The sequence below is a fragment of the Suillus subalutaceus genome (genome assembly GCF_016647625.1).
Source record: "Suillus subalutaceus strain FC151 chromosome Unknown DFJ58scaffold_117, whole genome shotgun sequence".
NCBI classification, from domain to species: Eukaryota; Fungi; Basidiomycota; class Agaricomycetes; order Boletales; family Suillaceae; genus Suillus; species Suillus subalutaceus.
The window spans coordinates 126,085-150,803 of NW_024540366.1; the positions used below are offsets into that span (position 1 = coordinate 126,085).

Here is a 24,719-nt window from a genome sequence, read left to right on the forward strand (position 1 = left end):
CCGATCGCTGGTGACTTATAATAGATCTTTAGTTATTCTAATGTCAGCACATCAATTAATCATGGAGCAAGTTACCGAGTTCCGCGGAACAGTATTATCATTTGAAATTGAGAGGATGCTTCGAGGACTCAGTAATACTCATGTCGTGCTCAGCTTGAAGCTTGAAGGAGCTTAGTGGTGGCAACCACTAGGCAGCTTCGGGTAAGAAAGTATCCGCCAAGGCGCCCTTGGCCAAAAATTGGAACATGAAACATCTTGGAACGGCAACCTGAATTATCATCAGCTGACTCGATGATCAGAGTGAGGCCTGAGGTTCTAGTCTGCTTCAAGTTAAGCCAGGCCAATTAAGAGGTACAGAAAGTAAAGAATTTTACTGGCTGGAAGAGATTATCGATGAGACCACGGCCGCCGGTCCAGTAAAGTCTACTAGTTGTGCCGATGGTTTACTTAAGGAACTTGAAACACGGCCCTATATGCGATGCACTCTCCCATATATACAACAACCCCGCAGGAACGCGCACTAGAGCCTACCAGAGCCTGCTACTAGGCCACCAGTGACAGCTGTATTATGGACCTGACGGCGATCTGACATGCCATGCATGTTTTTAAGCGGGCGGTTACGACCGTTGCATAGCGTTGCGTCAAGCTCGGACTTGGGCTACGTGCTTCATATGTATATTCACTACCATGATATTCTAATTCAGCTATTGGTGAGTGCTTCAAGCTTCAACGTTAACGTTCAACACTAACTGGGAGAAGCCCTTTGATAGACTTTTATATATACCCTGCGCTCTTTACAAATTACAACGACTAAAAAGCGATGCAATTGATACCTACATATTGCCATCTATTACCAAATGAGTCCAGCACTGGCAGCGGCTGGGCTGGGCCGCCTTAACTGTTGGCAACGAATCGCCCTCGTAGGTGAGCCACAGCCGTGGAGCTTTAGCCTGTTCTGGCAAACCAAATCCGTCCTGACTCATCATAGGCGATCATTAGCAGAGCGCTATTGCACAGCACAGCACAATCCTGATTACCTTTGTCGGGCTTAGTAGAGTTGAACGAACAGCCGTACTCGAACCTATATAAACTGTGAGCTGGCAAGAACTCAAATCCCCAGACAGCTCCCCACCGATAACCCCTTCCCTCTTGAGGATTCGGGGATAATAAAATGAAATACAACAAAAGTTTCGCAGCTTTACTTGCCGCCAGCCTGCTTCGAGGTTCGCTCGCTCAGACATGGTACGTACCATCTTGATCCTCCACATAGTCTGCTCACTCTTAAATCTTTCCAGGTGCGGAAAGAATTATATGTCAAATCAGTCTGTGGTGCCTCCTGGCGGACAGTTTTTATTGCCTACTCAGAGTACTGAACCCCTTCTGTCCTTCCGCTGTGCCCCTGTCTTCCGTCCATACCTCCAGGAGGATGCGAGTAGCGCAGCATTTATAGTCGATACACCAATCGTTTACGACTGGATCGCCGGTGCTGAGCCCATCTTACTTCCTTCTACCTCCAGCTCTTCTGCCAGCTCCACTAGCCTGGGAACCGTTAGTGTCACAATCGACGTGGGCTCCGTAAAGATCACCACAAACGTCCCTCTTAACGCCACCGACTTTCAAATTCCTGTAAATATCAGCGCACTCCAGCCTCAGAAGGCTGCATACAATGTCGGCTGCTCCGCTACATACACTTCCTCTGCCTCTTCGAAGTCCCAGAATTTCAAGACTAGCGCATCCCTTTTGTATCTCCCTAACACAAACGCTTCCGTCACCAAGACTGACTTGCGCACTGGCGCACTCTGGGTGAGGCCCGCAAATGGCAAGGGTGGAGCATTTGCGCCCTTCTTCCCTCAAGGTTTCTACGTAAATTTTGACGAGTATCTGGCAACAAATTTGACCATGATCGATCAACTTAAAGACGACGGGTTCGTTTTACATTTCTATCACCTCCTGCGAATTCACTCAAATCTTTTCCAGGTTCAATACTGTATGTCTTGCGAATATCTGATATATCCCGCACTGAACATCTATGCCATAGATTCACCCAATTCCTCCTTATACCAACCTTACTATCTTCGAACAAGTCGTCAACAAGACCAGCAGTGACGGCATGTACATTGTTTATGATATGCGATCGTATGTCAGACTTCGCTACCTCATCGTATGGCCATTGATATCCTCTATTCAGGAGCTACCAAAACTTGACTTCTGTCGCTCAACAAGTGGAGGCTTACGCCTCGATCCCCAACCTATTGAACTGGGAAACCGCCCACGAGCCCGATGGCAACTCCGATCCCCTAGGTGCAGCGGAGTCGACATATGACTTGATATATCAGCTAGACGGATACCACCCTGTCTCTATTGTTCTGAATTGCGAGGACTACAACTTCTCGCCTTACGTCGGGGGAGCCGATATTGTCCTCCAGGTGAGCCATTCATAACATTTCCGTTGCTCGTGTACCTAATCTCTGGTGTAGGACACTTATCCTATTGGTATTAATGCCACATATTCTCCAGTATGGCACACAGTGTGTAATGAGGACTTTGGTCACTGTGGTTGCGACAACTGCAAGGGTGACGTGTACGACATCAGGTCCCGTGTCCAGACCTACAAAGATAGGCTCAACATTTTGGGCTTTGACCGCACCAAGTCTGTGTGGACCACGCCCCAGGCATTCGGCAGTGGAGCGTAAGTCGCCTTGAACCCCTGATGCGATCCATCTTGACTCTCATTGCAGATACTGGAACACCACTCCCACTGGGCAGCAATGGGCTGCTATGGGATTCACTTCCCTCATCCATGGTGCTGTAGGCAAGTCATGCTGATAACCCGCATAAGGAATAAAAACTGACTTACGTCACCAGGTTCCAAGTCCTACCAATACCCGACCACAACCGGCAATGTTACGACAATTGAGGGGACAGCGACTAACCTCACTGTTCTCATCACAGACGTTGTTCAACCATTCATCGTCAACTCCAATGTCACATTTACCAAGTACGACCATCTAGGTGTGGATGCCGGTCTCTGGCACAACGGCACTGCATACTTGCTCATCGTTGCCAACTTGGCTGACGCGATAGTCTACGTGCCGTGGGCGGATGTTGGATTGGGCGCGATCACCAACTCGACCACGCAGGTACAGCGTTTGCTCTCTGTCGAGCAGAATACCAACGCTACCGGCCTGAACTTCCTACCTGGAGGTATTGGTGTATACACTGCGACTCCCCCCTGAAGTGATTATAGAATGAGGGCCAAAGAAGCAGGAAATCGGCGGTCCTAATGAGACGTTGATAATTTAATATTTTGATCTTAGACTACTTGTGCGTGATCTATAATGTATGTTCACTACTTTTGAAATTTTTTAGAGTTTGTACGAAGACGAGCTTGCTGCTGTTTGAATACAATTTCGTCTGCCTGCTCCTCCGACCTGCGCCTCGCATGCATGGTGACTAGCGACCAGGCATTATTTTCGCAGCTGAATTTGGAGAATCTTATTTGTAAGTGGTAATTCCCACTTGAGAGATCATCGACTAACCTTTGTGCACCATTATTGCCAGTGTCAGCATCACCTATGCCGGTCGGCAACACACCGAAGATGAATTGGAATTCAAACTGCTATATTTTGCGAGCTGACACGGGATGTCTCCTTTCATATCTCATCTTTCGCCTCCATGACGCACCCTGACCCTGCCAAAAAGTCAGGTGCACCCGAGCTATCTGAGACCCACCTGCCCACTCCACTCGCAGAAGCCCCAACCTCCGATTCGACGCATGACACCAACGAGGATATCGAGGCTGGACTGGATCTGTCAGAACCTGGGACTCGCCCGCCCGCCCGTCGTTCTGCCTCTCGGACATCTCATTCCACCCCACAGGCGTCTCGTTCTGTAGACGATGGGACAAGTCAGCCACAAGCATCTGGGACTGGGAAGGCCTCTGCAATCATATCGACGGAGGAGCACCGAGCACACGATGGTGCAGGCTCTGCAGAGGTAAGGTGATCAGAACTCGGGCTTCCCGATGCTGATATCTCTAACCTGCCATAAGGAATGCCGCCGACAGGCAGATCAGACTCAGCAGTTGAGGGAAGTCAATTCAGCAGGTGATCACACGCGTCAAACTCGGGGGGAGAGTGACCTGCAAAGGACATTGCCACGGAGTTGGGTGGTACTCAACAGTGTGTGCGCATGTTCCAAATAAACCCTAACTGACACGGACATTATTTAATACAGTACACTATCTCATAATGCATTGTCTCATAATGCATAAATCTCATAATGCATCGACTTCGGAATGTCCCACCGTGGGCCAGTGAGAAATTGAACCATAATGCATAAGCCTGTGGGACCATTATGCATTCACATCGGGGTTATCAATGTTTAGGAGAGGTTTTTATGTGGTACTGAATGTTAAGATAAATTTAAAATTTAAACTAACATAAAGAGGGACATATAACTTCTTTAAATGTTGGCGGTGTTTTGTGTGGAATGCAAAATATCAAGTATCTGCAACCATGTTCCCACCGACTATACGTCAATGACAATTAGAAATATAATCATATTTTATGTGTGTGCTTAAATTTGAAGTTTAACTCTCGTGTAATACGACGAACAAAACTAGTAGTTTGGGTTATGACCATATGGTTGCTAATATTTCAAGTTGTGTGCGCAATTTAAGCGCCTCTTGAAATTTAAAGTTTACACCACAGACAAAATGTGATGACAAAACTTTAAGTTTTGTCCACAGATTAAATAAATCGCCCACCCATCGCCCACCCATTGCCTGCCCATTGCCCATCGATTGTTGTATGTGTCGACTGGAAGCCTTTCCAATTCAGTGCAAATGGGTCCGGCCTGCATAGAATCATTGGCGAACACCATGCCGTTCCGCGAGATTAAGATAAGTCTTGATGTGGTTTGTGATTGTGTTTCTTTTATGTAACCTAATTGTTCAGTCGCCCACTTCATTCTCCTACTAGGATACATAAGCAAAACAAAAGAAACTGCCAGCCCATATATTTTGCGTATCTCTTGCGACGCACGTCGGCTTCAAAAATACAACTTAATGTGCTCCAGAAGCTGCGTTGTCACTCCATAGACGTGCTTCATGTGACACTGACCGCAGCCCCGCAGAATACCTAGGCTTAGCTTATTTCTCTCTGCCTCGTTTCACATCGACTCTTCATGCCTACTATCCGAAAACCGCGAGGTGAGATTCGCCCTTTGGCTCCCTCCGACTCCTCGTCCTTCATGATTTCCCAGAGTTACTTAACAAATACTACTTTAGTCTCTGCGATGCCATTTCTCTGCGATGCATCCTCAGCGCATTCCCTATGTCTATCATCCTTCCTGACCCTCATCTACGCTACATTAAAAAGCGCCGACCTCCGCAACAACCTCGATCAATACCTCCTTAATCGTGGGACCCCTTCATTCCTTAAAACGCTCAAAAGCCTTGCCGTTGCGCCCACTGCAGCCTGAGTCGCCAATGAAGGGGTCTGTTGCAAAGGGGCTGAGGTTCAAGTGATGATTCCGTATGTTGCTAATGCACGTCTTGCAGTCGATCTCGCCGTGGCCACCAAAAAGACCCTTCTCCGCATGGAAGCAGGCTGGGAGGTCCTCGTCCTTTTGGTCGCTCTTCAGCGTCCAGAGGTGCTTGAGAACTGTCGCCCTCTCAAGACGCGATCTACCTTTCTTCGTAATTAACATCGGTGGGTGCCCCCGCCCCTTCCACAATTTCCCACTTCTAATTCTACGTAGAGTTGGATGACAATGGAATCGAGCTCGCGTGATGATACCCCACTTCCCTGCGTCGGCCTGCTCGTTTACGAATATTCTTTAGCAATTCGTACGCTTGTTCTATCGGTACGATGCAATTTATTTACATTTATCTCTCACATTCGGAATCAGAGGAAAGCCTGCTTGATCGATCTTCAACGTGCGTGACATCCATCATCTTCACTTGAATTATCATCTTTTCCCCCTCGCTATGATCAGCTAATCTTTCTCGTGGAAGCCTGAATATTCTTTCTGTGCGCTGGACCACACAATGCTTGTTCAGCTGTTTCCAACTGTGATCAGGCAAGGTTGCATAAATTCTGAACATGCCTCTTGCGCCCTTCTGATTGTTAATAGATTGCACATAAGTCTTTTTCATCCTGCGGAGTCCAATCTTTCTTGCGCGAGTCTGAATCTCTCAACACTCATTCAGCTTCCCTCGATTTAACTGGGCATTCATCTCGTGTTCAGCTGTTTTCCCGCTGTTATCAGGCAAGTTTTGTCAGTTGAACATTCCTTCTTACGCGCTGAATCTCATATTGCTCCTTCACTCTCGCTGTAATCGGGCGATCATCTTGACGTTCTCAAGAGTCATTCAGTGTGACCAGGCAAGTCTTTCCCTAATGTATATTCAGGGTTTTTCTCACAAAGTTGCCCTGTCATTTGGCTCGTGTCCTCGATGAAGGACAATGTCCTCCTTGCGATGAGCCCCATGATGTGAAGAAACAGAATGCGCAGGTCTGATGAGTTCGAGTGAGTCTGTTGTTATTTCTGCTTTGGTACGATTGTAACCTGCTCTCGTGATCGTAGGCAAGGTGAGGGCGAATGCCAAAAAAACACTCACCTTGGCGAAAACGAAGGCAAAAAGCTTAATGGTAATTTTTATGTTTTGAGCTATGACATTCTGACCATACAAATGCCAACAGGTCACCGGTCATTCCTGGCGCATCTGTGATCTCGAAGATTCAAGGGGTCAATACTCTGCCTTGTTGAACACTATGCTTGAGTAGGTTTGACGGATTGTCTATCTGCGAATCATATATATGTACGAGAGGTATAATGATGTCGTCGAGTGCTGTGCGCTGCGGCTGGACTTGGATATCTTGGAGGACGGAGATGATACTGAGATTGACTCTAGGGGTGTTAGTTTATCAGGTGACCAAAAAGCTCGGTGAGGCATGCATTTTATATCTTCGTTCAGGATGCTCATGGTCTTCAGTGTTGCACTTGCTCGTGCCGTGTATGCTCGCACGAAATATGTCCTGTTGGATGATCCATTGAGTGCTGTGGTGAGTTTTACTATCTGTCTGTTCATATGCTGCCCTCGTACTTATATTGCGAATAGGACAGTCATACTGCCCGATTCTTGTACGAGAGACTTTTCCGCGGGCCGTTGATGGCAAACCGTACGGTGGTATGTCTGTCGTTCTCAATGATACAACGCGGTACTGAATCCACTCATAGATCTTGGTCACTCACCACGTAGAGCTCATGCTCCCTGGCACTTACTACCGCATGCTGGATGGTCGCATCGATACCAAGGGTGCTGTCAAGGATCTCTGTGCGCAGGGTGTTCTGGATCACATTGCGCAGGATTCTACTGCGGAAGTCAAGGAAGAGGAGGCTGTAGCGGCCACCGAGACCCCCATCGAAGCGCAGGAGGGCAACGCTGAGGTGGACACGGCTGTCGAATCAAACAAAAAGCCATGAAAGTTATCAAGGATGAGCACTGGGAGGCTGGAGGCGTCAAGTGGTCGATTTACAATGCATACCTGAAGGCATCATAAGGGTCTTGTCACATTTCAGGTGTTGCATTTGCTGACCACGGGCAGGTCGTAATGGACGTGGTTCATGCTTGGGATTCTAATTGCTTGTTCACAGAGCTTAGGAGTTATTGAGAAGCTCTGGGTTCGGGTTAGTCCATATTACTCTCTTTTTCATTATCGGCGGCATTTTATATTTGTTCTACGAATGGGGTCAAGCATACGGCGGTGGTGCCGAGACAACTCCATACATCATGGCGTCCTCTGCATTTACCGAGAGTGAGGCTCTGATGAACGGCTACGTGCCCTACCATGACCTTCAACACTACTCGAACAGCTACCTCCACGTTAACACCTCTGGCTTCAGCCTCACCGCGCTGCCTGACGCTCATGAACACCCGCTATTCTACGTTGGTGTTTATGCGCTGATCGGGTTCGCCACCGCGACAGTCAGTGTGTTATAAACTGCTATTCAGTACAACGGAGCCTTGAAAGCGTCGAGGTCTATTTTCCGTAAGCTCTTGACGGGTGTCGTGTGCGCCACGATGCGCTGGCATGATGTCACTCCGGCTGGCCGCATGCTCAATAGGTTCGGAAAGGTGAGTTTAGAGCACTGTAGTTTTGGATTGTCAGCTCACGTATGGTGGTCTCTAGGATATTGAAACCATCGACACCAATCTCGCGAGCTCGCTATCAGCTGTCAACCCTTCATTGGCGACATTTGCGGCTGCCATTATCACCGTCGTGTAAGTCACTGCTCGCGTCTCGACAAATAATGTGCTTATACATTGACTTCCTAGTTTTTTCTTCCCGATCTTCCTTATCCCTGCTGTGGTCATAGGTTTCTTCTACCGCAGTCCTCTCGGTCGCCTATCTTCTCTGGCTTTGGCGAGTTGCTCGAAGGTATTGTTACGGTTCGGGCTTTCTCTGCTGAACGGCGCTTTTTGGACGACCTACACGACAAGGTCGACGTCACTACCAAGATAGGCTCAAATTCGGTCTTGACTTACTGTTCGATGGCACTGACGGTTGCCGTTGTAGAGACTCGATCCTGGGTAGCCTCACAATGGCACATATTGCAACATAGGTCGAGTCTACAGTATCATGCATGTAACACGACACTTGCGCGATAAACGCGACGTTCGCGCAACGCGCGCGACTTAGGCAACACTTCCGCGACATAGGCGACACTTGCGCGACTTGCGCGCGCTTTAGGCGAATTTTCCCGCGCCTAAGCGCTATAGGGCGCCTGACTTCCCACTGTGTTTTCCCATGTCCAACCAAGTTCCCAGGTATGCATTTCTCCATTTATCATTTATTTCAACATCGTACCATGTTTATTTTCACTTGGTACACATTTTTCATTACACATTTTTTTACTTTACACAACACACATTACCAGGGACCACCATCATCATAGACAGTCACCATCTCCGAGTTTTTATTATGTTTTGAATAAATCATCGCAAGCCCTAGTAGCAGTTAGCTCTAGTGGCCATATCCGCATCAGTTGTCTTATCAGCATCTCAGTACACGTCTTAACATCTCACTATCGCTCGCATACCGCTTTCACCCAGTTCCGCTTTTCGACGCGCGACTTTCCCGCGCTTCGCGCGCCTATAGCGCCTTTGTTCCCGCGCTTTCGCCTTATCACGCGCTTTGCGCATTCCCCCTAGAGTTGACCAGTGGATATTTGCTTTCTCCGCTTCCCCTAAGGGACGAACATATCGCACTCATATTTTCCTCCCTTCAACAATTATATCAGCTGCACCCTCAGCTGAGTTGAAGATCCTTCACCATGATAGATGTGGTACAATTTCTGGATGACGAACCGATGGCTCTTGTTGAGCTTTGAGGTTGGCTGTTTTGGCCACTACTCTCCTTGCGCTATCAAGCTATGTCACACCTGGTACCGCGGGTTTGTGCCAAGATGATCGAATTCGTATTTCCTGAGGGATTTTTGGAATCAATCTGTGCTTCAAAGTTGATGCCAAAGCAAGTATATATTTTCTGGCGCCTTCAAAATTCACCAATACTTGATCCAGAAGTCTGGGGTTATAAGTGCGGCTGTCCGCGATCAATACAAACTTAATGCCATAGTCGCCCTGTCATTCAATGAGGAGTTAAGGATACAAAAACGCGTGACAATGAACAAACGTAGTGAGACACTTGCAAGTCAGTATACAACTATAGTAAGAGACAACAACAACAAAAGCAAGCTGATGGTATGAAAACGGCCGATGATGAGATAAACGGAGTGAAAAGCAGGCTGAGCAGTTGCTTTGATTTCACTTTTTGGTTTTGCCGCTAGTCCGTCTTCCGTGTGTGACACGAACTGGGGCACCAAAACCTGCTTCACTGGCGCCTAGTCCCCTCGCACGCTTGGTGGCTCGAGGAACTAGGGCTTCACTTTGGGCAGCCTTTCTCTTGCTCTCAATACACCCTTCGGAATCATCTTCATCCACCAGTAACAGCATGCGATTGCCCGTTTTGAGATAGCGCTGATAACGAACCCGAGCATATTCAAGTTCCTGGTCTTGGGGGTATTGATCTTCAGCAGCGTCGATGCCGTCGCGGATGCGGCGTAGTATCGAAAGCACTCGTTCGTGCGTAGTCGGCGGGGCGTGGTCGCGGCGCACAAAGCCATCGGGACACAGCTTCTTAGAACCCAAGAAGAGACTGCGCAACTCGAGCATCCCGTCTCGTACGATTTCATGACGAATAAAATATGGTGTCATGAGGTTGGTGAAGTCGACGTCAGTCATACTATTCCTCTGCTGGACAATGTCTAACAGTGAAAGCGAGTGCACTCCAGGACGGACCCACGGATAGTACACGGGGCTGACACTTTGGTTGGCAAGGGGGGAAGCAGGACGGTCGACATCAAAGACCTTCCCATACATTTTGACCTCAGCTAAGTGATTGATGAACGAAGGCGTAATGGATTTGTTCGCAGAAAAACGTTCGAGTTCCCCGTCCCAGTCACGACACATGTTGAAGGGACCTGCGCAATTGCAAGTAATGAGGTAGGCCAACCAAAAATAAGATTCAAGGTCGTGATAGAACTCGAGTTCTGAATTCAGCATGGAGGCGTTGGACTCAAAGGGAAGTGTCCCCTTTCCGTCATATCAGTATTGGATGTTGCGTGATACACAAGAAAGTGACTTATGGTGCGTGGCGGGGACTGCCCCAAGTTCCAAACAGTCTATGGCAGACCCCCAATCAGATGCCATCCCGTTTCTCATGGGGGTCCACTCTTTTTCTGCCCCTTCAGGACGCGGAGGGACAGTGGACTCGGCGGAGATCGCTTCTACCAGGAACATCGTATTACCATCGCTGACATCGCAATGCAACACATCGCAACATTTATAAGCGTTACTGATGACCTAAAATAAACGTTAGAGATAGAAATATGTAGAAAAATATTCAATCTCACTGGTCACGGTGCCTATGATGCTGTGGAACATTTCGCGTGCAGTTCCGAACCACAAGATGTTGACTCCGCAGGTAGTAAAAGATGTGCGGGATCGATGTCTTTCCTCTAGTTGTGATTTTTCTTGTGAGTCGTTGAGAACATTAGCCAGGTCCTGCGATGTCATCATAGCAGCACATATGGAAGTGACCGACTGCAGCACTAGAGATTTGGAGAACAGGCCAATGGAGGGACGCATGTGGTCTTGCATGATAGTTATTCCTGGAAGGGACTTGATATTGTCCCAACAACGGCTGCCAATGTGGCAGTAGACTCCATCCAGCCTCTGGGCACACTCTCTATCCAAACAATCACCAGGATCTTCCTTTCCGATGAAAACCCACTCGTCATTGAGCGAGCAGACAACAAGAGAGTCCCGCAAAGGATCTTGGAGTTTCGTGTGTATTATGTGATCGCTCACTGTCGCTGTTGGATCCCAGCAGTCCTTGATTACAAGAGGTTTTTGATCGAGGGCACTCTCGACGGCAAAGACGCGCGTGCCTTTGCCATGTAGGCCTAACTGCTCATCAAGGGAATACAATATTCGGTGATGCAATAAGACATACCTATCGATCGGTGAAGGTGGCCAACTAGATGGAACTCCGAGTCATCGCATGCCGCTCCGTTTTCCTCTTCATTCTGCCAATACTGCTTATCATCCCAAACCTGGACCGCGGCGGGGAGGAACCAGAAAATATGAATGTCGTATCCCAACCACGAAAGTTCTGCCTCCGTAAAGTAGTTCATGACCTTGGAAAACATTTTGGGATCTGAACTTATGTCAAGCGCTTTGGAGTGAAGGCTTCCGCCGCGCGTGAACACAGACATACAAAGGTTCGTTCCGCATCAGCTGAGACAAGGGAACCATTGACGATGAGGCTGGTGGTGGAACACAAAAGTAGCCTTATCTCCGAGCTGTAGGATGGCACTCATCAAGAGATCGGGGCTGTCTTTCCACTTCACTTCGATGACCGAAATGAGATTGCACCACTTGGCCTCCGAATTGGAAGCAGTCAAGATGATGTCAGGGCTGCGGCTAACTTCCAGTAGAGTCCTGCTGTGTGCCGTCCACAAGCGCAATCCAACATCCACGGGAATGGCGGCACCCTTCTTGAAATGGTTTTTATGCCCGCGACTCAGAATTGTGACCTGAAAATCAACGGTAAGGTTTCGGTGAGTAGCAGCGCCTGCATCACTTACATACCTCATTGAAGAAGTTGCTAAGAAGCCTCTCATAAGTCTTATCGACTGGGGTGCCGACCAGCTCCAACCAATTGCTATGCTGTAATGGCAGGGGAGCTTTCGAAATCGCTGTCCATTCATATGCTCCTTTGTTCTCCACGAGTGCACCACCCGGTCTGGTCCAGCGATGAATCATTGTGTCGCGTTGTGCAGGGGAAATAAATACGTCGGCAATATCAATAAGACAATTATCGCACCAAGGAAGGTCGCGGACCAAGAGAGAACCAATCTCAGCTTTCAGAGCACTATCAATATTTCTGTGCTTCATATGGTGATTCATGTCTACTCCCCAGTGTGACCGTATCTGCAATTGATGGATTTTTCAGCGCAGAAGTGAATTTATCCGCGTGAATGGGCTAGAACTTACTCTTTGGCGAAAGTTATGGCGAGGGATGATGGGAGACGGTGATGGGGAGCTTGGTTGTCCTTGTGCAATGTCATACCCGCTACTGGCTGTGGCTGTGGCTGTGACATCCTGCAACTTCCCATCAGCAAGTTGTTTTGGTCAAGCTTTGGAAACTCACCAATGCCATTTCCCCAGGGTAATCTGAGCAAGGAGAAAGCGAAGCAGGTTCCAACGTTTCAACAGGCGATGCAACGTAAGCAATTTTTGCCCACGGTAATGTGGACTTGATTGATAACAAGAATAGAACGATGGTGTGAGAATCCCAGCTCTCACAATGGATGGACCAGACGAATATATACAAATTGTTATCATGATCGTTAACTTTGAACCAAAGTTTGGTGCGTCTTCTAGACTAGAACAGCGCTTGAGCATACCCACCGTGATCATTAATCTGCAGATTACCCCGAGAAATGCCAACCTAGTATGTGTGAAGCCGTGAACCAAGTGGAAGAGTGGCATTTCCATCCCTTAATGCACGGCTTTGCTGCATCCATAGTTTACCCGCATCACCGCTGCGCAGTGCTCCCCAATGCGGCCTTCCTGCTCTCTGCAACCACGGACAGACTGTCTCCTCAAGTACAAGACACAATCAAATTCAGCGGAATCTGCAACCACAGACGGACTGTCTCCTCAAGTACAAGACATAATCAAATTTAGCAGAAAGAAGTCTTTTGTATGACATCATTACATATTGCCGCGCGCCAAGGTATGTGAACCCGAAATGCAACACATGTACAATACCTATTGTCCAAAATTGCCAGTTATTATTGTTTCTCAGGCGCCGCATACATATAATTGCTTGTTTATCTCCAAAATGTATAGTATGTACTTCATTCAATTCCATGACAACTTTTCTATCGCTCACCGTACGGTATTGTTTCTACCCAATATAGTAGTCTACTCCCCAATATGACTGTATCTGCAATTGGATTTTTTTCAGCGCGGAAGTGAATTTATCCGCGGAAATGGACTGGAACCTACTCTTTTGCGTAAGTTATGGAGATGAGTGATGGGAGGCGGGGATGAGCATGGAGAGAAACAAATATTGGGTTGTCCTTGTGCAAGGTCATACCCGCTACTGGTAGTACTAGTACTGGTACTGACTGTCACGGTGGCTGTGACATCCTGCAACTTCCCATGAGTAAGCTGGAACTTCCGGCGGTCAAGGAAACTCACTGATGCCATTTCCCAAGAGAAAGCGAAGCGGGAGACGTTCAACAGGCTTTGCAACGTAAGCGATATTTGCCCACGCCAATGTGGACTTAATCGATAACAAGAATAGAATGACGGTGTGAGAATCTCAGCTGCAGCTCTTTTCACCAGCTCACAATGAATTGACTGCGATGAGCAGACAATATATACAGATTATACTGCGGAATTGATCAAACTCGACGGTCCATGAAGTTTTCAAGCTTGAAGCTTGAAGGACTGTTATCATGATTGTTACCTTTGAACCAAAGTTTGGTGCGTCTTCTCAAAACGTTGTTCAAGAAAACTAGACTAGAACAGTGCTTAAGCGTAGTACCCTCTGCAGATTAACCTAGTATGTGAAGCCGTAAACAAGTGGAAGAGTGGTGTTTCCGTCCCTTAGTGCATGGCTTTGGCCCCATCACCGCAGTGCTCCCCGATGCGTGTTCTGGTCTTTGCAACCACCAGCAGACCGTCTCCTCAACTACAAGACCCAATATTGTTCCCTGCAAACGACACCCTTGTTTCGGCTACCTTGACACCCGTGCAAGCCCGCTCTCCTCCAATTCACATTGTAGCATGCCCATCAAGACCTCTAAAACACATCCCTTAAAGTTCGTGTTAATTTACTTTTGAAGAACCGTGGCTCACAATTTTGTTGCAAATGCAGCATATCCACCATCGTGCCCCCAGAATTACTATCACATCTGACAACCAACCCCGAGCCCTCACCTGTCATCTTCCACATACCTGACTTTTATACCCTCCAAAGCATCACAGACTATGCCCAATACATCCCATCAATAACGAGCCCCACCTCTCTAGCAGTCTCACATAAGGGTCACTCGTGTTGGTCAAGTCGAATTCCGTTGTCGCCCTTCATACCCGCGCATTATCCTCCCTCGCCAGAACCCATACTTCATCCCCCTCCACTCCGCCCCCAGCATTTCCGAACCAGCCACCGCAGTCCATAATCGAGGCTCTTCAGGCTGCATTGACACGCGCTTAACGACGCTCGCTACCAAACCTCGTTCTACAATAACCGTGCTCTGGTCTCTGCAACCACCGGCAGACCGTCTCCTCAACTACAAGACCCAATAAAATCCAGCGGATCGAGTCTTCGCATGATGATGATCGAGTCTAGCAGGATGATACCCCACTTCCCTGCGTCGGCCTGCTCGTTTACGAATATTCTTTAGCAATTCGTACGCTTGTTCTATCGGTACGATGCAATTTATTTACATTTATCTCTCACATTCGGAATCAGAGGAAAGCCTGCTTGATCGATCTTCAACGTGCGTGACATCCATCATCTTCACTTGAATTATCATCCTCTCCCCCTCGCTATGATCAGCTAATCTTTCTCGTGGAAGCCTGAATATTCTTCCTATGCGCTGGACCACACAACGCTTGTTCAGCTGTTTCCAACTGTGATCAGGTAAAGTTGCATAAATTCTGAACATGCCTCTTGCGCCCTTCTGATTTTAAATGGATCACACATAAGTCTTTTTCATCCTGCGGAGTCCAATCTTTCTTGCGCGAGTCTGAATCTCTCAATACTCATTCAGCTTCCCTCAATTGAACCGGGCAATTATCTCGTGTTCAGCTGTTTCCCCGCTTCAGGCAAGTTTTGTCAGTTTGAACATTCCTTCTTACGTGCTAAATCTCAGAAGGCTTATTTAGTGTGATCAGGCAAGTCTTTTCTTGCGCTTGTCTGAATGTTCTTACGAGCTGAATCTCTCAACACTCAACACTCATTCAGTTTCCCTCGCTTTAACCGGGCGATCATCTTGTGTTCAGCTGTTCCCACTATCATCAGGCAAGTTTTGTCAATCTGAACATTTCTTCTTATGCGCTGAAAGATCACAACTTAGATGGCGCATAGTCTTTTTTCATCCAGCGTCGGTTCCTGAAAGAGAGAAGGAGATCGACTTGTGGTAAGCTTCTGTCACATGCTCAGTGAGCCGTTTTCTAACAGGCCGAAGCACCAGCGCGACATTTTCGAGAGTGTCAAGCTTCCATCCACTGTCAAGACGAGCGGTTCACGCGATCCGAGTCATGGACTTGACCTGCTTGTACAGTTGTGCTCGATCGTTGTGGCACAAAGTGCGAGGTGGAAGTGTGCATGTCACCAGGAGTATGAGGTCGGCGAGATGTTGGGTGAGTCTGCTTTGATATAACAATGTAACACTCTTCAATATTTATTCACAGCCTTAAGTTCAAATCTCAAATCGGCATAGAAGACGCACTTCATATCCCATCCCACCCCACTCTATCATGGTTTATACTCCCGCTGTATCACGAGACTCTTGTGTTTACATCTACAGTTGTACTATATAATTAAGACACTGTTTGCATCCATTGGTAGAAACGATGACGACCTACTCCCCTTGATTCCTCTCGTGTCTCGCTAGAACAGATATATGAGTGTTAATGTTTTAACAACTATCTTTGTACTATATACATTTACAGTTGTACTATATAATCAAGACACCGTTTGCATTTCCCCAGCTTCTCGCGTACCGTGTTTTTACTCGCCGTCCGCAGCCAGCTTCGTGATCCTTGTGAGTAGCTTTGAGATACTAATACATTGTGTGAATGAAGATGTGAAGATGGATGATATGGAAGAGGTCGCGACATTCACATTTTCATGAGCAGAATGATGGGGTGTTAGAAGCAAATCGGTTATGCTCAACCCTATTTCACCGTCAGATAACTGCAGATACGAAAGGTATGTAACTTACCCGACATAGAGATAGAATGACTGCCTGGTCACTCGAAACTTTCCATCGAGCGAAGTGACCCACTACCCAAGCGACCTTGATGCTTTCGAGGTGACAACTGAGGCTCGACGAGTATAATTTTGCCGGAAACCCGGGATACATAGCAAATGGGTCGATAGTGTGGTCGTCACGACCCAGGGGGATATATCTCTGTACAGCAAGCACCAGTTCACCTGCGGGTGAAGCGTAGATATGACGAATACTTCCGGGGATAGGAGACGATAACCAATCGCCCCGAGGATAAAAGAAAACCTGACTGTTCCCAACGTGCGTAGAGGCCCTACTGTAGATAACTCCGTCGAATCTGAGTCTTGCACGTAATACCGCCGTCCGACGTTTAATGAGTGCGTACAAGTCTTCTGGCACAGCAGTGGCTGTAGCGGATATAGGTGCATGTACGCTGTCATCGAAAGGATCTTCAGCAAGCTCTTCATCGGATTTCGTGGCGCTCTTTGGAGCGTACATTCTGTCGAACAGAACTTTACACTCTCGAATCACTGGCGGACAATCTGGTCGACTGAGCCAACAGCGAAGCTTCGTAGCCCTGATATACGAATTTAACATTGTAGTCTCCAACTCGCCTTGAAAAATCAGTCTTCGCCGTCTCTAGTGTTTTGGAAAACACCCACCTGACTTATGATTTACTGGAAGACGCTGGAGCGTTCCGATTAAACGTTCAAAAGGAAAGCACCACCATGAGTGGGCTGGGCCAAATGAGAGTAGGTAGTCGTATATGTGGAAGGCAGCGTGGTGATTTGGACGCAGAGTGAAGTTGGGGTAAACCTTCTTCAAATTTCCTATATACTCAGCGATGTGGGAGCAATACGCATGCGCCCTTTCTGCGGTCATTGTTCGAGCACACGCAAGATACACTGCGCAAACAAGCTCCATAGTATGATCGAGGGCGGTTCTGAGCCGAATGGTGACGTCGTCGGACAGATGTGAGGTGCCAGCTCCCCACAAGCTCACAAGGGCAATGGGAATGTAGACAGTAATAAGAGAACGCCACTCGTCAGCTTTGATGGTCCCGGCGGATGCCTCCCCGAAATTACTAGGAACTGACCCAAACCAAGACGGAACGGACATATCCCGGATGACATCATGAATGTGATGAAGAACATCTAGTGTTCCAAACCGATGTTCCTCCCGTGGAGCAACAAAAGGTTTTTCGCGGCGCTGAAAATAAAATAAGAAATTAAACAGATTTCGGAACACATGAAAGAGCTTACCCATTCAACAAGAGCTTTGACATAGTCCATTTTTAACAATCCACCGGCTTCCTGAGGCGTGCATCCCATGGCAGTGCAAACAAACTTGAGAGATCCAGTGTTCTTGCGGGACAACAAATTCTTTAGTTTAGAAAATTCTTCGTCCAGGTCATCATTGGAAATAGCAGGGAGTTGGGAAACGAGAAGGGTGTGTATAGCGGAGACCTGTGTCTTTTCCTTGGTGGACATCGTCTCCGGCACTGCGCCGAAATTGCATGAAAACGCTGGAAGGACTGACTTCGACGAGCGGGTCTCTGTGGTCAAACCAAGGAGGTTGCGGGAGTGATGTTGTGCTAAGCCTTCTAAAATGCAGTGCATTGGGTCGATAACAAGTTGACGCGAGGGATCCCAGTATGGCAAACGCCACATCTCTGAGTAGCGCACACCATGAGACTTGAATAGCCTTTCGCGTTCAAAGGACATCTCAGCATCCCTCCACCGCTCAGCAAACTCCCGAAGTGTTTCTTTATCACGAGGCTCCCAAGTCTCAAAATCCACTCTACCATATGTAGTCTTGTGGTAGCACTTGCATGCGCTACAGTAAAAGTGGCTACCAATCCCAGCCAAGGAAGCGAGATGACGTGCGGCTGGAAGATCACAAACAGCAAGTGCAATTGCACTGCGAGTAAGCCGGCCAGTAGCATAACGAGCAGTCTTAGAAAATTTGATACCATGTTCCCATGCATCGACCATGTCATCGACAAGTGGTCGGATGTAGTGATTAAGCTTTTCAAGGGATGGCTGCTTCGGACTGGGGATGATGCCTGCAATATACATGTTCTTGGGCTTGTACCTGATTTCCGAAGGTAAATTCAAGCACGCCATCGAGATTATCCCGCAGGATGTATTGGCACCGCGTAAATTCATGCCTTCCAGGTTGAAGAAATCGACATGAAGGGCGAAGACATAACGCCCTTCCTCCCCTCTATCGATAAACAATGAACCTGGCTCTGGACCGCGAAATTGACGGAGAAATTGGGCTTCAAATGCATCATGAACCAAAGGCGGATTTGGAGAGTTTGTAGAATCTTGCAGATCGTCACAAGCTTGATCCATTGCGACCTCGATATCTGCACGGGAGAGAAGACCAGCGAGGTAGTCTTTAAAATTGTGGTATACAAAGGTCTTCTTTGGGCGTGGCACTGCATTGGGGCCAGGTTCAAGTAACGGCTCACCACATTCAGCCTCTGGGGTAGGGCGATGTGTGCACCGTTGAGGATATACAGGAAGAGCCGAGCCGTCTGCGTAAGTCGGGGCATAAGTATAATGACAACTGCAGACTGCATACGTGACAGTTTTCCCCGTGAGATGGAAGTCGGTGAGCGTGCGATCGACAGTCATTGGAATTTGCTTCAACACATGTTCATGCGAGAAGCTAAGGGTGCCATCGGACTTCCGAAATGCGAGGAACAGCACGATTGACATGATTCCCAGGATGAAATCACAGCTGCGCCTACTGATGCCCATGAAGACCTTGCATGCTACACACAAGAACAAAACGACTTGGGCAATTTCGTCAGAGCGGTTTACTCGGGATTCGGTAAGATCTGCAAATTGGTCAAAATAGGTGCATGGTCATGACGGTAACCATACCGGCATCAAATTCGACTGGGTTCAATGAGTCGGTAGTGAAGGGCTTGCGACTCTCAAACTGGGCTCCTAAGCTGTCTATCTGCGATATGATTGTGTCCTTCCGCGATCTCACCATGTCTGCCTTTTGACTGACATTGTCCGCAGCCTTACGGAGCAAAGGAAGCTCGCGACCAATGGCATCAAAACTACCGGCAGACAACAAGAAAAAGCACCGTTGCACACGGGACTCGATGTTATCAAGCAGCCTCAAGGCTTTCACGGTTTGCTGGCTGTTGTGCCTTTGGAGGACCCGACGATGTCCAGTCATATCAATTCGCTCTTGCGATGACTTGCAATAGAAGCATCCGACAATGCTAGCCGTTCAAGTTCATCCGTCAAGGTATGGACAGACACTGGTGGAGCGGGAATGCGCAGTTCTGGATGTACCGGGAACTCTACAGGAGTGGGAATGTCCGGAATGTCCTCGCTCAGCGTCAAGTGACCAAGGTTGTCGGTCACCGTGCAGACAGACAATGTGTCCCCGAGGGCGGAGAGCCGAGAGGCTACTAAATCTGCGCCAGCGTTATTGCGCCCAGAGCGGTCTGCTCGAACGCGCTGAATATGAGCTGCAATGAGACATTCTGCCACAGGCAGTCCTTTAGGTTCGCCATTCTCATCGCGACCACCTTTTTCGATGCATTCCTCACAGGTACATTGTTTGAAAACTGGGCGCGCTGCGGGCATGAAGAGACTGCGTTGCACTGAATATTGAAAATCTTGGAGTTCTATATCAGAATCGGCTAGCAGGGAATGGGAGACAGTATTACAGTATGTACCACGTGATGAATTGACACTGGAAGGCCGATGCAGATGATGAATCGTGGAGTTGTGAGGTCGGAGCTCCTTCAAGAATCAAGATCTTTTAAGTGCAAAAGAACAACTATGGTGGATCTGCCGTAGTAGCCATACAAAGCACAAGGGATACTAAAGAACAAGAACTTCAATAACGTAGACGAACAATTTAAACCTCCTACATTGAAGCCGGAGCATCGGACAAGCGCTCGGCGATGCGCGTTAGAACAATGTTCAGAACATTCGTGTTCAGACTTGCACAACTTGCCTGATCATCAAAGCTTATCGATATATCTACTACTAGCCATAGCCATACTTCATGGCCGTCGGAGTTGCAACGATATTCGAAGTCAGTCAGTTAGGCTTTTCTACTGATTTCTTAAGCGCATGCCTACCTGTTCAATACGAATTTTCCTCTGGATGGGCCACGGCGTATTCGAACGGAACGAGGTTGGTTGTTGAGTGCGAGTGAGTCTCACATATGTATTCAAGACATGCTGACTTGAGATGTTCTACAGGCTTCCTAGTAACTTCTCAAAACCAATACAAGTGGAGATTTCCTGTATTGGACGAACTTTGGTGTGCGCTGCGCCCTGTTGAACCGTTTTTTTTCATTTGGGTTTCGGCGGATCCTCTGAAGGCAAGTGTCTGTGAACTTGGTTTGTGCATGGGGTTGGCCAGGGCATCCAGAGTTGCTCTGAACCCTGGTCAGTAACCATCGCATCAAGCAAACCTTGGCCAGGGCGTCCAGAGTTGCTCTGAACCCTGCGCCGCCCAGTAGTTCACTTAATGGCACTTTGCTCTTCGGCTGGATTCACTGGAAAGCTCAACTCTCAGACTTGCGTTCTCTATCTTCATTGTCGCGATACTTTCAGTGTCTCTACTAAAGGTACTTTCATACTCTTGCGCTCTTTTCTTTTGTGCGCTTATGGCCGGTTCAGATACTAGAAATGCCTGCTGCTACCGCTTCTTCTATTCCTTCTCTTGCCTCTCTCAAGGGCCCTGTTGACGGTCATCGAAGATTCTGTGAGCAATCCTAAATGAATGTCCTATTGTGCTAATCATACTTACAGAAATATATCATCCCTTCGGCCATCTCTACACGCGCATAGCTGCGTTCGTCAGCACACAAGATCGTCCTTCTGTCGGCATGATCGAGCAAAGCCTTTGCCATCACCTCCAGATGCTGCTTACCGAATATTACCGACTCATTGCCGTTCTAGAGTCTCAGATGGGCAACACATTCAACTCAGCTCCAGGCTCGCAATCGGATACTGTAGCAGGAGAGGAGACTGGCCTCACCCTTAAACGCCTCGATGTTTGGATAACAGAATGGCGTCTCCGTATGCGCATGATGAGCGTTTGTGTCAAGGGTGCCTGCGATGTTTATCAGGTACAGTTGTCACGATTCGGATTGGGTAGCAACGAGGGAGAAGATGAGCAATACGGGCGGAAGTGGGTTCTGCGCTTACACTCACTTTCATGCTGAACTAATGCTTCCTCATAGTCCTCAAGTACAGCGATATCGCAGGATTGGAACACAGTATCGACGGCGCATACAGCACCGCCTCTGCTCGCCTGTTTGAAGTCTTCACAGAGAAATTCCACCTCCTCGACTCTGCCGCTCTTACAGCGCAGCTCACGGAAATTACAATCCACCAATCCCTCTCCCCACATCCAAACATCGTCACACTTCACCGTACAGAGAGCAAGACTCCTCCTACACCCTCGCTTCTCGCCACTCTTGCTACAATGAGCAATTTGTTTAGCTTCAAAATAAGTGTCTTCGTCATTTACTTTTTCCATGGTCAATGCCCAAGCTACTGATCTTTAAGTGTTGAGCGCTAAAGTGAATGGAATTTTCAAATGATTTATTCTCACTAAAAAAGACTTGAGTGCCACTTCAGTGACAGACCTGCTGAAAATTTCCGCGACCAGTGATGAAGGCACTTAAATTAATTGATTCTACTACCCACAGTGATTTGCATTTCCCCGGCTTCCCGTTAACCGCGTTTTTACTGTGTCGACCGTTGATAGTAACGATGATGACCTACTTTTTTGATTCCTCTCGTGTCTTGCTAAGAACTCGCCGTGTCTACAGGTGTGAAAATAACTCGGGCACTGAGCCGTCGGAAATACTTCTGTTGTTGAGGAGTGATTTGCATTGAAGACGCGCTTATGAGTTCCATGTAAAAATCCACACTGCATTACAGTAATCAATATTTCGTCAAGTACAATATTTACTAGTGCTAGTCAGTCAGTCGCAGCCAACATATAAACAATTAGGGGTTTGAACACTGCTCCGCTAGTCTGCCAGCTCTTGTTCCTCACCAAGGAATGTCCTGCAGTTGCACAGACACTTGGACATCCTTTGCCACAAAACTGCGTATAGAGTGGACAAGATCCATGACAGTCCTGGTCGATTCACCTCGCATGCTGACGTGCTTGGTTTTAGGAAAGGCCCCAATCCAAGGTGCAGACAACGCCTGGAACCACGATGAGCATGAAAAGTCACATTAAATGAATATAATTACCAGCGGGTCTCCTGCCGAATCAGTGCCTGACTGGGCTGAGGCTTCGGGTGAGTAGTACAATATTTCCAAGTGTCTGACCGGGACCGCACAGTAAGTGTCTGGGTGACACATCATTTTCGACCGATGATGACTCTGCGCAGGCAAGTGAAGTGCGAGATATCCGATACTGTCGCAATGCTCAAGACATCGCAAAATTGCAGTCATGTAATCAGGCGACGCGTCGTTAGATTGCAATAAAATCTTAAGGGACTCGAGGGATGGTGGTTTACGATGCTGGCGAAGGATGGAAAGAATGTGAGGCAAAGGTCTGTCTAACACAGACATAGAAAGGATCATAGGAGTGGTGGCCCGGCGAGGGGTCCTCCAGGACACAGCAGGTCCTGGAGTAATACGTAGACTTTTCACGTCAGGATGGCGGGCCAGAAAACTGTATCAGCGTGCCCGGTGCACAATCAGCATCAACCTGTAATTTGATGAGCATTGGCATGGATAAATACCGCAGGAGTTTGTCCCATTGCGCAGGACTGAGACCCACGCGACGTAATCCTAGCTTCTCCAACGAGGATGAATGGATTGTCTGCATCGTGAAAGGAAGGAGCTGAGGAGAAAAGAACACCCGCGATGATGCGTCGAAGCATTTCAGGCCGTTTGAAGCTGGGTGCAGCCTCGATTTTAGTGAGCCCACCGATGGATGATGAGCCTTTGTCACGGCATAATCCCATGCACGTGAGCTCTTCACAGCTTGAAGCACGAATGTTCTCCAAAAAATTGATTATCTGAGGGAAAATTAGGGACGAGAGAATGTCGAAACTCCAGAAGAGCATGATGAATCGTATGGATTTCGGGGGACGGATTGCAGGAAGTCCAAAAACGCGGAAAGTTGTGCAGGTTGTACATCAACATCAATCCAGCTCAACACCATACGTGGTGGACGAAAAGTATCCATTCGTCTCCAAGTCGTCAAAACGTCAAAATTGGGCGAGTCGACATGCAGGTAACACGTGTCTTCCGGGGAAGTTGAAAAGTTCCTGTTAGCAAAGAAGATAGGGCCAGCTATCTCCCTCAGTCAAGAAGAAACTTGGGTAAGAGTGTGTAGATCTTCCACTCTCAGTAGACTGACGATAGCACTGAGAGTTTCCACGGGTAGCGACCAAATGAAAGTTCTGGCATTAGGCGGCGGCTCATCAACTTTTATGTGTTTGATCGTAAAGGGATCTATTTGAGCGTCCGCTTTACACTTCAAGAAAATGCCCGACTATCCCCCGGATCAGTGGAGACAGTCAAGGTGTATTTGATTTTGCTTACCGCCTCCCTATACAAGCACTTTGCAGCAGGGCTAGTAATATCCGTGTTGTGATGCATCATTTTCATGGGCTACAACTTCGTTAGCGCCGACAAACCAACACACGAATTAAGCATCTACCGTAGCGACAAGACGTACGCCATCTGTGGAAAATGATTCCAGTATTCGTTGCTTCCAAGGGGTTGCAGGGTCAGCAAATTCCATCTTGCGCTTGATTGGGATTGAGATCAGCATACGCGTCAGTCATATTAAGTACACGCAGTTACCTTGACAGGTTGCTCATTGCGTTCAGGCGGCAGAACGCATGATGTGAGTGCCTTGCTGTCTTGGATGGCGATACCCTCTTGAAAGCGAGCTGAGGGGTTAATATCCTGCGGAACAGAAGTTAAGCCAAGAGGTTGGTTTCCGTTTCCGTGTGAAGAGCCTCACCATCGAGGTAAACGGAAATTTCACACTGCCAGTGGAGGCAGAGGGATGGGTCATTGACGGAAAGTCACAGGACTGAACCAAGAAATCGTTGAGTGATGACGAATGAATGAGAAGAAATAGACATAC

General features: G+C 47.9%; 7 protein-coding genes across 7 annotated transcripts; 3 read left to right on the plus strand and 4 right to left on the minus strand.

Annotated features, from left to right (window-relative positions):
* Nucleotides 1-1,041: 1,041 nt before the first annotated feature.
* On the plus strand, nt 1,042-3,236 carry DFJ58DRAFT_855346 (uncharacterized protein; the record flags this gene model as incomplete). The annotated part of the gene is made up of 7 exons (XM_041393894.1): nt 1,042-1,242; nt 1,296-1,929; nt 2,039-2,136; nt 2,189-2,426; nt 2,478-2,689; nt 2,739-2,812; nt 2,866-3,236. The coding sequence occupies exons 1-7, from the start codon at nt 1,172-1,174 to the stop codon at nt 3,234-3,236; spliced, it is 1,698 nt and encodes a 565-aa protein (XP_041239892.1). The 5' UTR covers nt 1,042-1,171.
* A 3,588-nt stretch (nt 3,237-6,824) lies between these two features.
* On the plus strand, nt 6,825-8,677 carry DFJ58DRAFT_844712 (ABC transporter type 1, transmembrane domain-containing protein; the record flags this gene model as incomplete). Its single annotated transcript, XM_041393100.1, has 8 exons — nt 6,825-6,952; nt 6,983-7,070; nt 7,127-7,195; nt 7,246-7,455; nt 7,670-7,993; nt 8,021-8,143; nt 8,199-8,290; nt 8,386-8,677. The coding sequence occupies 8 exons, from the start codon at nt 6,825-6,827 to the stop codon at nt 8,675-8,677; spliced, it is 1,326 nt and encodes a 441-aa protein (XP_041239893.1).
* Nucleotides 8,678-9,832: 1,155 nt separating this feature from the next.
* Nucleotides 9,833-11,778, minus strand: DFJ58DRAFT_732082 (uncharacterized protein; the record flags this gene model as incomplete). The annotated part of the gene is made up of 4 exons (XM_041386132.1): nt 9,833-10,660; nt 10,697-10,930; nt 10,988-11,532; nt 11,583-11,778. 4 exons carry the CDS (start codon nt 11,776-11,778, stop codon nt 9,833-9,835), a joined length of 1,803 nt encoding a protein of 600 aa, XP_041239894.1.
* Nucleotides 11,779-16,560: 4,782 nt separating this feature from the next.
* Nucleotides 16,561-17,199, minus strand: DFJ58DRAFT_665971 (uncharacterized protein; the record flags this gene model as incomplete). The annotated part of the gene is made up of 2 exons (XM_041382535.1): nt 16,561-17,035; nt 17,099-17,199. The coding sequence occupies 2 exons, from the start codon at nt 17,197-17,199 to the stop codon at nt 16,561-16,563; spliced, it is 576 nt and encodes a 191-aa protein (XP_041239895.1).
* Nucleotides 17,200-19,461: 2,262 nt separating this feature from the next.
* Nucleotides 19,462-20,219, minus strand: DFJ58DRAFT_844715 (uncharacterized protein; the record flags this gene model as incomplete). Its single annotated transcript, XM_041393101.1, has 2 exons — nt 19,462-19,849; nt 19,888-20,219. The coding sequence occupies 2 exons, from the start codon at nt 20,217-20,219 to the stop codon at nt 19,462-19,464; spliced, it is 720 nt and encodes a 239-aa protein (XP_041239896.1).
* A 1,058-nt stretch (nt 20,220-21,277) lies between these two features.
* Nucleotides 21,278-22,154, plus strand: DFJ58DRAFT_855357 (uncharacterized protein; the record flags this gene model as incomplete). The annotated part of the gene is made up of 3 exons (XM_041393896.1): nt 21,278-21,338; nt 21,401-21,782; nt 21,848-22,154. 3 exons carry the CDS (start codon nt 21,278-21,280, stop codon nt 22,152-22,154), a joined length of 750 nt encoding a protein of 249 aa, XP_041239897.1.
* Nucleotides 22,155-23,648: 1,494 nt separating this feature from the next.
* Nucleotides 23,649-24,647, minus strand: DFJ58DRAFT_732085 (uncharacterized protein; the record flags this gene model as incomplete). The annotated part of the gene is made up of 6 exons (XM_041386133.1): nt 23,649-23,918; nt 23,982-24,116; nt 24,167-24,235; nt 24,285-24,374; nt 24,431-24,535; nt 24,594-24,647. 6 exons carry the CDS (start codon nt 24,645-24,647, stop codon nt 23,649-23,651), a joined length of 723 nt encoding a protein of 240 aa, XP_041239898.1.
* Nucleotides 24,648-24,719: the final 72 nt, after the last annotated feature.